Below are 12,332 nucleotides of genomic sequence, written 5' to 3' on the forward strand. Positions count from 1 at the left end.
ACGTGCAAAGGAGTTATATTTTTATATCTGTTTTTACAACATTTTTTTTTTTTACTTCAACTGACTTTTTTTAAAGTTCAATATTATTATTACATTCAATCTCATTGAGCAGTGAGCTTTATTACAACAGGAGTACCCTGGGGCATTGCATTTTGTCCAGATTATTATTAGCCTTTTTAGAAATATATAAATATATATATATATTGTCACCACCCATGGTTCACACTGGCAACCTTTCATAGCAGTGCTGGTGCTTGCTCTCTGCCAGCAGGTCGTGTTAAGAACAATGCCTGTTGCCCAAGCAACAGCTTCATAGACTTGAATTCAATAATTGTGTTTTAGAGCTAGAACATTATCAGTTTTCTTTCATTCAGATCTTAGCATTGTCTTCATTCACTCTATAAAGAGGTAGAATTCTTCCATGCTGTTATTTTTGGTAAGAGATTTGGACATTTTATGGCTGCTCTGTAAATCAATATTGTGAATACCACTGAAGAGCAGATACAGTGTTGAATTGCATTGACTCAGCTTCAATTAAAGCAGACACTTTTCTTTAAAAAAAACAAAATGACATCTGCTAAATATCACCCCATGTCCCTCATTCTTTTCTTAATTTTTGGCCCTGTTATTGCCATTGCAACAAGCTCTACTGAGCACCCTGCAACAAGTCACAGTCCCGGGAGCCCCGCTTTGCTTCTGTTGGCCATTCATGGCAACAAGCGAACAGCGCCCACCTTGGGAAGATCAAAACCACCTGTTCAAGTGGCTGAAACTCCTCCGAAGCCCTTGCCGCAAATGATGCTTCCGAGGAACATGACCGCAGAGGCGCTCAAGCCCCCCCTGGGCGCTGCCTTAGCACCTCCTCCCAAACGACTTGTGGACATGGATGTCTGCAGAGGCTACTATGATGTCATGGGACAGTATGACTTCACTTTCAACTGCTCGAAAGATTCGTTCATATACTGTTGTGGGACCTGCCACTACCGGTTCTGCTGCCAACACCGCAGCAACCGGTTGGACCAGAACTCCTGCAACAACTATGACTCTCCAGTATGGGCCAACACCCCACCGCCTGCCACCATTCCGCTGGACCACGGGCCTGACCCAGGCTTCGACCCTCTCCGGCAGCAGAGCAACAACACTGTTTATGTCATTGGGGGGGTGATATCCTTCACCCTAGCTGTGGCAGTTGGCATTAAAGTGGCCTTCCACAAGGCTTCACGTCGGCCCAGACACAGGGACATCAACGTGCCAAGGTGAGAAGTTAATGCATTGGGTTTCTGTAGTATTGCTAATTCGTGTCTCTCCGTGGCTCTAAAAGTATGGTTCGCTTGGTACTGGGCTCGTTAACGTTTTGGCCAGCTGCCAACTACAGTGCATGGGTGCAAAACTGTACAAGTAATTGAACATTATTTTTATTTCATATAATTTGAAGTCATTGTTGCAGCGACCACAAAAGTTAATATTCACATCAGACTATACATGTTTCACCTGTGATGTCTGAGAATGAGTGCTGCTCATATCGGCTCTCCGTTTCTTATTTTCTCCCTTCCTTCTCCCTTTTTCCTGTTTGTCTGAAGGCACAATTATATAGTACGACCAAGTTGTTATTTTCCAGATATTCAATGCTTGGTTCATGCCAAGCTTACTTATAGAACACATTCTGAGCCACATATTATAAGGGCTGTATATAATATAAGCCATTGAAATGGGAACATTTTCATATAATATGGCTGCCATATACTATAAAAAGTCCCACTGTACAAAACATATTGTGTAGATAACCCTAAGAACCTTTTACTGGTGTTATTGGTCTATATTGGTTTTAGGGAAATAAATGTGCGAAATTGACAAATTACAGGAAAAGGAGCAAGGTCTCACATGATTTCTAAATGAGCCTCATTCAGTTTGAATACAGTTATATTAATTTAATAGATTTGCAATTCATGATAAGGGAAATACAATGGATAACGAAAATTGACCAAATCGGGTTATACTATACTCAATGACATGCATTCTTCCTTCCTCCTCATCATTCTTTCTCAGAGCTCTGGTTGATATATTACGCCACCAATCAAGCCCAGTCCAGCAAGGGGAGAGAAACAACAGCGTTGCTCTGGGCTCTGGGGTGAATGAAGGAACCCTTGGCCGACCCCCCAAAAATCTTTACACTCCTGGTGTGCAGAGTAAAGACAACCGCAGTAAGTGGACTCTTTGTTCATTGTACCCACATTTTGAATGCGGACAAGCCAAATAGCTGCATAGATACAGGGAGGGGGACAGTGTGGCTGTGAATGGTAATAGACTAAAGAGAGAAAGACTAACATATCCTGCAAGCAAGTGTTACAATTTGCACTGGCCTTATATGTAATCCATAACACTTAGAGGAGATGGCTGTGTGGAACACAGTGATGCAGCCCTTCATCTAATGCACGCACACCAAAAACATACATACATATGTGCGTGCGGACACGTACGCAGGCATACATACACACAAGTACATGCACATACACATACACACGCACACATATGCGCACACAGAGGTATAAAGCTGATGGCTTTGTTCTATTTTGCAGTGGGGAATTTGCACCACAATTTTATCCATCTGTCTGGCTCCAGCCCCAAACACACTGCTACCATCGGTAAGGGAATTAGTGCAGTGTGTATGGCATATGGCTCATACAGTCATTGTGGCAGCAAACTAGTGTGTCATTCACTTAGGAGTCCTGTCCCAAGTCATGCCTTATTTGAAGAAACTGGAAATTATTCACAATGAAAAGAGGAGAACAGCACACTATATAGCTATACTATACCCTGTTATATTCCAAAGCAATGTTAATGTTCATATTATATCTTTACTAAAAGGAAGACCTTTGTGGATGGCAGTTCTTTCCCGTACTTCAGTTGACAATATTGTGATGTTTTCCTGTTTTCACTGAGTCCTCAGCTTTGGCTTTTCCTACTTGGATTACAGTCACTTTTGCTTCGCTAACCTACTGCATTTTCTGCTGATCCCTGTCCAGAAAGCACCTCAGTACCCTTTCTATCATTTTTACCATGTTCAAATAAATACACAGTTCTGCTGCTTGTCTTGCTTCTCTCGGTCTTGTGTCTGTTATGCTTCTCCATTGGCTGGATTGGTGCCTTGTTTCTGTTTAATGCTGTTTAGTTTTGTACATCATGTTTCCAGCACAGTCTCTCATGCCTTTAGATGATCATTTGCTGGAAAACCGAACATATTGTCTCATTCTTTGTAGTCTTTCCTTTTAAAGCTTGTATGTCCTCAGAAGTGGAATCAATTACTCATTCGCATTTGACTTATACAGTTTGAACGTGTACCCCTGTAAACACCTATTATGTGTTTCCAGGTCTCCTGCTGACTTTTTTTTTTCTTGCAGTTAATTACTGTTATATTGTTTTGATGTGTGCTTACCTACATTCATTGTGAACTGCAATTTTATTTCAGAAAATATGATATGAAATTCTTGGACAATGTGTTTTTGTTTTGAATGTTTTGTGTTATTGTGCTTGTCGTAAAATATTTAAGTGGCTGTGTGTGAAGTCAAAAGACATCCTTGAATACTTTTTGATTGAGTGGGTGTGCTCAATATGCTTCCCATTTTCAGAGCGTGCGCCCCGCATGAATAACGCCCAGCTGGCCTCTTCAGGGACTCTTCTCTCTAGCAAACACAATAACACCTCTGCCGCTCATCCATCCTTCCATCATTCCCTACACAACCTGGCCCAGCTGCCTCCTTCATATGAGACTGCCATGAAACCTGAGATCAACAGATACTGCTCACTGAAGAGGCTTGGTGAGTGGGGGAGGAAGGGAAGTACAATTTTGTGTGTGTATCTGTGGTGAGGAGAGACTCCTAGCATGCTGAATATGTTTCATCGAGTAGAGTTTTGATTTAATTTGATTTGAAAGGTTGAAAGGAAGGAGTTGATTTCGACCTTTTAGGTAGATAAATGTGAGTGGTCAAGGTAAGGTATTAGAATTTAAAAAAATTCAAGCATATGGAAATGTGTCTTTGCACAGTGTGGCTTACGTTACATTCTCTTCCTTTGTATCCCTGCTCCCCTCCCCCTCATGACCATCTCTCCACAACGATCCTGCCTTCTTACTCCTCAAATATCCACGCTTCCTAACTCATCCCCTCCCTTTTCCATTCCACATTTTCCTAAAAAATATCCAAACAGAAAAAGATCTGGATGAGTACTCTGGCTACTACACCTCCAAACGGCGGCCCAACAACGCCCCTCCTTCATTTCATTCTTCTCAGCACCACCTCCACTGGGGTGGGGACTACACCCTTGGTGCCAGGGGTACCCTCCCTCTGCACGCTTCTCGTCCACGAATACACGTACCTTCTGGCCCCCCTGCAACCCCCAACCCATATCCCTTACAACCCCCTCAGCCACAATACAACCCTAATTTTGACACACTGTCCAAGCCTCCACGAAGAGTGATGTCACAAGAGCAGTTGCTGACAGTGGGTGATGGCAACACTTTATCCAGGCTATCCAAGAACCAACAGCACCAGTATTACAAAGCTATGGCAGCAGCAGCAGCTGCAGCTAAGAGCTCAAACACCCAAACCCTTCGGAAGTCACAAGAGAGGCTCCTTATGTCGCCTGACCGATTGACCGAAAGGGTCAGTACAGGGGTAGGCATGGGCGATTTTGGAGGGATGACCCCAACTTTACCCCGGCTTACCCATCACCAAAAAGCACAGTCTCAGCAAAATGTGTGTGCCACCCCCTCACTCGATCGACACCATATGATCAAGATGAATTCCCACCCTACCTCGGGTAGGGAGCAGGAGAGGAACGTGGTCATGTCGGGGCATGGGGGAGGAGTTGTGGGGTGGGGGGAGGTGCCTGGGGGAGGGACAGGGACGCTAGGCCATAACGCCAGGAGGTTAGCTTTTGCAGCTAAGAGGCAGAACACCATTGAACAGTTACATTTTATCCCTGGTGGTGGTGGAGGAGGTAGCGGCGGAGGGGGTGGGAGTCAAGGTTTGAGGACAGGGAGTAAAAATGAAGTGACGGTGTGAAAAAAGAGAGATGGAGAAGAGAGGGTTTAGGTGTTCAAGTAGAAGAGTGGTAGTGAAGGAGACAGAGCAGAAGCCGACATAAATGGTGGCTAAAGAGGGTGACAGAGAAAGAAAGATGGGTAATGGGGACATGAGCAGACCCTGATTTGGTGAAAGAATCGATTTGAATCAAAGTAGTTATTAGGAGGAGAATATTATCCTGCTATTTTTATATTTGCAAAATGTCAGCCATATTTCTTATCAATTTTGCTTTACATTATGGTGCCAGGAGATATGAGAGAAAGATTGGCAGCAGGGAAAGATAAAAAGAGGGAAGAGGGAAACCACAAGACTGAAGATGTAACCAAATGCAGAGAAGAATGACTTTATTTGTGTTTTTGTAAATGTCTTGGAATTAAAAACAAACAAACAAACTATTGAGCCATATTTGAGGAGAGAGCGGCCATTAAATAAAGAACGCAAAGATGGAGAGAAAACTGACAGAGTGGAATGATAAAGAATCTAGAAGGACAAGAAGCTACTGAAAGATGTTTGCTATGGCAAAAAGATTGGAGGAAAAGAGAGCAACTTGAATCAGAAGATCTAATTTGACAACAAAAAAACAAACAAACAAAAAAAACGATTTTCAGCAAACTGACTGGATTTTAAAGTTGCTCTCAGGCCTAGAGAAGCATGTATCAAAGCATCGAGTCATACAATGGAACAAAAATATTCTTGGTCCGCTCATTTTTCATCATTCTTAATTGGATGTGATTTAGCTGAAACCAATAAAGAATGGGACTGGACTCTGTACTCATGAAGTCTGTCATCCTACTTAAGGAAACATCTGTTAATGAATCGGTACTCTCTGATGATCTTGTTGGACAGGATGACATGTTTGATATGGACAACATTACACTGGTTTATGTAATGCACTGATTGGACAACTAAGTGATCAAGCATTCAACGGAATGTGATAAAGCAAATGCTTTAATGTAAGCTTTCTACATGGATAACAGCAGCTACAAACTAAATTAGCAGCCATAGTATACTAACTGGACAACGGAGGCTTGCCTGCTTTGCCAGGTGAGATGATTGAATTGAGTTAGCATCCTAATGCTTCTTCATTGGTTGATGTTTTTCATGATGTTTGGCTAGAAGTGATAACTAACAATGAAGTGGAAAGTTGTGCATTTAAATCGACTTGAATAATCCTCTTGCTTAATATGTGTGCATTGACAAGATAAATACAATTTTCAGCACACAATATGGGTGATGCCGTATTAGTCGTTATTTAGAGAAACTAAACTGTCAGCTTGGTATGGGGAACAGAGGTACCTGGGTTGGACAATGCAACTTAACTGTAACATGAATGATCAGACTGGAGAAGTCACACAGAAAACCAACTGAACAACATGCCTGACAATCAGCATTTTCCAGGGAAACTGATTCAACTAAATCATTTGACATTGGAGTGACAGCACAGTGGTTTGTAAACTGTCAGCCAGTTCTGTGCAGAGATCTGGCTCTAACAAGATGGTGCTGCACAATTTCATCTGTGGAGTTTAATCAGTAGTCATTGCTTTCCTGAGATAAGACTAGGTATTGAGTGAAAAAGCTGAGTTGTCCTTCACTAAAAGCAAACTCTGCTCTTTAGATAACTCACTTCACCACAACTTTATGGGGGTATTATGAACGTTTAGTAACATTAAGGGCTATTCTGAAAATCTTGTATGTGTGTCTGTCGTCTGTATTCTATCAGAAGCTTACATTTATTTTTGTGTTAATACAGACACTAATGTGAATACTGATGTCCATATCTGGAGTTTATAAGTGTAAAAACATAAAAATTAAATTATTCTGCACAGGTGTACCATTATGGTATACCAAGGCAAACCTTTGGTATTGCACACAGAAACCCGATAATATTCACAAAACAGAGACAGGCATACTTTATGTCTTGTAAATCTATATTCTGCAAAAATATTAATATATGTTTACTACAGAATGAAAGAGAGGATGGAGATTGTCACATGTAAGGAGAATCATGTGAAAATGGATTCAGATGCTTTTTTTTTTTACTGAAAGGTGATGACCACGTTTGACAAACTATAAAGGGTTGCAAAACTAACCATGATTGCCAGCTGGAGAGAGGTGCCACTTTACATCTTTGCAAGTATATGACTGAATGCAATGGCTATCTCTCATGAGTGGCTCAGTGGGTTCGTGTGGTTTGAGTATTCTCTCACTGCCTTCACCCCTTGGCTGAGGTTGGAGATGAATAGGCTATAAAAGACTATTCAGACAGACAATCTTCCTATACACTCTATATGTCTGTGTTTGTTCTGGTCATGATTATAATGATTATTATTATTGATTATTGTTGTTGGTTACTATCATTATTCTTGATTATCCTGTGTATTATTATTCTTATTATTCTTATTATTCTTATATTATTATTTAATTTTTTAATTTTTTAATTTTATTTTCACTGTGGTTTCTCAATGTTTCCTGGTTTTTAATATTTGAATTACGGATGAATTTGCAGATGCAAACAGGGGTGAAATATTTTTGAGCAACCACTCAATACATACTACTTTGATGTCCCAGACACTCTTATTTGAGTTGAATGCATTGAGAATTGGTTGAATAAAAATGGGCCAGATTAGATGATAAAAAGCTTGATGATGTCACGGCCAGTTATGACGATGTCACAGTGCCGAATTATGATGTCATGGTGTGCATGTGTGTCTGCGTGTGTGTGCCTGCGTGTATACGAATGTTTATTGCAAATTTTGTAAAAGGGGTTGTAGCTATCTGAATTAAGATTTTAAAAGTCAGAAAATCCTTTTTCAGGGAATCCACAGAAAGCAGAATTAAGCAAGATTGATTTATTTTTAGATCCCAGCATCTCAAAGAATTGTAGGCCAAGTAAATACTAGAAATGGCTTAGGGCTTAATTGTACTTTTAAAAAACATTTTTTCTTTTTACAAAAAGCCTTAAGTAACAAACTTTCTTTCATTCTTAATTCAAGGTGTACCTGGGCAGAATATTACTGGGTCATTTTAAATAATATTCAAAATGTATGAATTGATATGGCTTATAAAATCTAGAAAAAAAAGTACCAGTAAATATTCTCTTTAAAATGTTTTTTTTTTTCAAGTTTTGGAGAAAGTTGAGGAATAATCTGAGGAATGTACTAGATTTTGCTAGAAGGTAGATCACATTATAACAGCTGTTAAGGGATCTAACAAGAAACACAAAGTAAACTTTGCTCAATTCTAATATTAACAACTCATTTGAACACTCACTTATATAGGCATTTGGTTTTTAAAAGGTTGTTAATTGAGGGGAAGAGGATAATGTGTAAGGCACGAATTTGTCAATATTTTCATTTTTATTACATTATGAATTTTAGGAAAATCATTAGATAGTGATTTGTCATTTGGATTTAAATAAATCCTAGCTATTTCTGTGTGCCTGTTCATGGTTGAGACCTGTCAAAGACATTTTCTGTGTGTTTGCGTGTGTGTGTGTTGAGGAATTGAATTGGGAGGGTGGGGGGATAAAGGTGTGTGTATAATGTGTTGTCTTGTGTTTCATAGCATGGGGGTTGGCAGGTTTGTGAAGTGAGGAGTTTATTTTGGTGAGGTACATGTGTCAGCAGGATGAGGGATAACCTATATCTCTGTTTATTTTGCATATATTGGTAAATTGCATGGGTAAAATTATATTACCCGTCTTGGTAGAAAAAAGAAGAGAAGAATCTTGTAAGTGAAGACTCCCACCTGCCAACTGCACAACCCCCGTTCTTGGTTACAATGGTGATAAAAATCTCACGTTTGTAAAATAACATTCAGTTAATAAAAAATAAAAATGTCAATATGTTGTGGTCATTTTCTGAAAAAATACAGTTAAAAAAATACTCTGAAATCTATTTTCTATGGCATTTAAAAAAAGAATAGAAATATGCTCTGTACTTTGCTGAACAAATTAAAATTGGGTAAGGATCTGAGAGGAAGTCCATCCTCTCATAGGTGGTGACATCATGAACTGATGAGCATGTAGCTAGCAGATATGGTATGCCTGAAGAGGAGATGGGGTTGACATTTTATGGGTGGTCATCCCAGAAATATCAGCAAAGCACGTTAACATCAAAAAAGCAAGAATCTTTTTTTCTTTTTTTTCTTTTGTTAACGTGTATCTATGTATCAGTGAACAAATCACTTAGTGGTTACTGACACCCAAGGGAACTGATGTAGGACCACTTGAAAGTGATCTAGATATGAATGCAACATGGAGTGATATGTAAACTTCAATATATCAGCAATGAAATTTAAGGCAATAATATTACATGGTAGTTTTGAGTGATTGAGTGAGTTACATGAAAATGATTTGGTGTTGCATTGGACACTTGTCAGAACAGAACAGACATGCTAAACAGTCAGAGGTCAAGAGATTGCTTTGCTATATTACAGCAAAAACAAGTATGAGTCAAATAAGGTTGATATAAAATATGCAATGCCTTAGCTTAGCTAGATCACATTTGAGATATACTATTCATCACAATAAAATGTAAAGAAGCTCTATACATCAAAGGGTAACAAGACTGGTCCCACAGTTTATATTGATGATTTAGGATGGGAGTCTCAAATCATTATTTTTTTGTCTCTGCAATTAATGCCATGGTCTATAGATACTATTTCAAGATTTTGTGACTAGAATTTACCTTTAAACTCACTATTGTCCCGAATTTGTTGGTGATTGATTTACAAGGTTGTCAGTTTTACTAAGTTTATTTTTTTCCTAATTTGAATGGCTAAATATGCCTCCTGGGTTATTGCTGTGCCACCAAAATTCACTGTAGCCAAGTCTTACAAGCCTTAAGCCTGAGTGGCAATGTACACAAAGATATTTAATATATATTGATAATATTACTTTAATAAAAAAACAGATTTCACCAAAATCAAGGTTCTATATTTATTGGCACCCCTGGTTCAGTACGTGGTGTGTCCACCTCTGGCAAGGATAACAGCATGGAGTCTTTTCCTTTAATGCTTGACAAGGTTAAGGAACACATTTTGGAGGGATTTTGGACCTTCCCTCTATGCAGATCATTGTTTGCACTTATCAACAACCCTCTTCATTACATTACATTACATTATTGGCATTTGGCAGACGCTCTTATCCAGAGCGACGTACAACAAAGTGCATACCCATAACCAGGGATAAGTTCGCTGAAAGACCCCAGAGGTAAGTACAATTTCAACTGCTACCTGTACAACAAAGATAAGGACAAGGGCCATTTTTTTTTTTTTTTTTTGAACAAACAAACAAACAGAGCAAAAGTCACCAAAGTTAACTATCCAAACACTGCTTACCTAGCCAACTAAAATACTGATACACAAGTCACAGAGACAACAATTAAGGTTCACAGGGAGGTAGGGAGGGATGGGGAGAGGTGCTGTTTGAAGAGGTGTGTCTTCAGCTTGCGCTTGAAGGTGGGGAGGGATTCTATAGTTCTGACCTCAACGGGGAGTTCGTTCCACCACCGTGGAGCCAGAACAGACAGTAGTTGTGAGCGTGAGGTGGAGGTTCTGAGAGGGGGAGGTGCCAAGCGGCCTGTGGAGGCTGAACGAAGAGGTCTGGCAGGGGTGTAGGGTCTGATGATTTTTTGCAGATAAGCTGGGGAAGACCCTTTAACTGCTTGGAAGGCTAGCACCAATGTTTTGAATTTGATGCGAGCCATGACAGGCAGCCAGTGGAGGGAAGTAAGCAGGGGGGTGACGTGTGAGTATTTGGGAAGGTTGAAGACCAGACGAGCTGCTGCATTCTGGATGAGTTCAGCCCAGAGGTTTTCAATTGGATTGAGGTCTGGCACTTGCAGAACATTGCTTTTGTTTGTCACAGAACCATGTCTGTGTGGATTTTGAGGTATGCTTTGGGTCATTGTCTTGCTGGAAAGTCCACCCACAGCCAAAGTTGCCTGATACTAGGCGGAATCCATTATCCATTGATTTTAACCAGTGCTCCTGGACCTTTCAAATTAACAGCCCCAAAACATAACTGACCCTCTACCAAATTTCACTGTGTGTATCTCCTGTTAAGCATCTATGCCAAACATGCAGATTTTTTATTCTTCATTTGTATCAAGGGTGCCAATAATTCTGGAGCTGTATGTGCTTGCCTGCTCTCTGTCAAATTAACAAAATTCCAAATGTGTGTAAATGTGAATGATTATTTCAAATTGGGAGAAATAATATATATATGATTTTGGACATTAAATCATTTTGATAATTATTTTGAAAATTCCACGTGAAATGTATAATGTTCCACAGACTAATGGGCACTGAGCCATAACTGCAGAAGGCAGCGGTGGTATCTCTCCCATACACAAAATAATTCGATTCAGCATGAACATATACCTAAAAAGCTACCAAACCACATCTTGATGTTCTGTACCCTCCTACAAAAAGGGATGCCTTTGTGTGAGTAGCTAAAAGCCCTTTACGTTTTCCTTTGTTTTGGTTCACCGACTCACTGTGTTATTGTGCTACATTTTAATTTTCGGCTAAATTAAAAGCATTTGCCGTGTGACTACGATAATGTGGAGCTTCTTTTATGTTTTCAGGTTTTGACATTTGGCTACGGTAATACGGTATTGGCTCAATGGACATAATCGCGTCACCACAAGGTCGTTATCCCTCGGTTTGACTGCGTTTCGGCCATTTCAGAGCACCACGGCGCTGTAACCTAGCTTGCAGCATTACTTCCGCTCGGAAACGAGTGGTGCAAAAGATGGAGCCCAATGAAGCATCAGAGGCGGCCGCCATTTTAAAGGGCAGGGTCTGCAAATATGAAGTTACTCGGGGTGTAATAAAATGGCTTCGATGGTTCGATTCGGCTTCCAGTTCGAATCTGTCTTTCTAGTTTCCGTACAACTACTAACAACATAATTGAGCCCAATGTGAACATTACAATGAAATAGTCGCTACAGCGCTTGCTTCTTTTAACCGGTGTGTTTATTTCCATCTAGCGTGTAAGGGCACAATGACAGGTTGCTAATAATGTTAGCTCGCGTTATATTTGAAGACTACATTATTTTTCGATGGGAATGTTTTATGTTCTTTTGTTTTACTTTTTTATTGCATGGTTGCCGTTACATCCGCAGAGAAAACTGAAACCAAATTAGTTTCTAATGACTAGAGAGAGAAATATGAGAAAGCTGGACCTCTAGAAATCAACATCAGAACACCTTAAATGGTAAGTGTACCCGGAAGTGTTCAATGGTC

General features: G+C 40.0%; 1 protein-coding gene across 1 annotated transcript; it reads left to right on the plus strand.

Moving 5' to 3' along the window:
- Nucleotides 1–591: 591 nt before the first annotated feature.
- Nucleotides 592–8,923, plus strand: LOC133133858 (protein shisa-7). The gene is made up of 5 exons (XM_061250154.1): nucleotides 592–1,256; nucleotides 2,047–2,201; nucleotides 2,577–2,642; nucleotides 3,627–3,815; nucleotides 4,204–8,923. Exons 1-5 carry the CDS (start codon nucleotides 592–594, stop codon nucleotides 5,058–5,060), a joined length of 1,932 nt encoding a protein of 643 aa, XP_061106138.1. The 3' UTR covers nucleotides 5,061–8,923.
- The last annotated feature ends 3,409 nt before the right edge of the window (nucleotides 8,924–12,332 follow it).

The sequence above is a fragment of the Conger conger genome, chromosome 1 (genome assembly GCF_963514075.1).
Source record: "Conger conger chromosome 1, fConCon1.1, whole genome shotgun sequence".
NCBI lineage: Eukaryota > Metazoa > Chordata > Actinopteri > Anguilliformes > Congridae > Conger > Conger conger.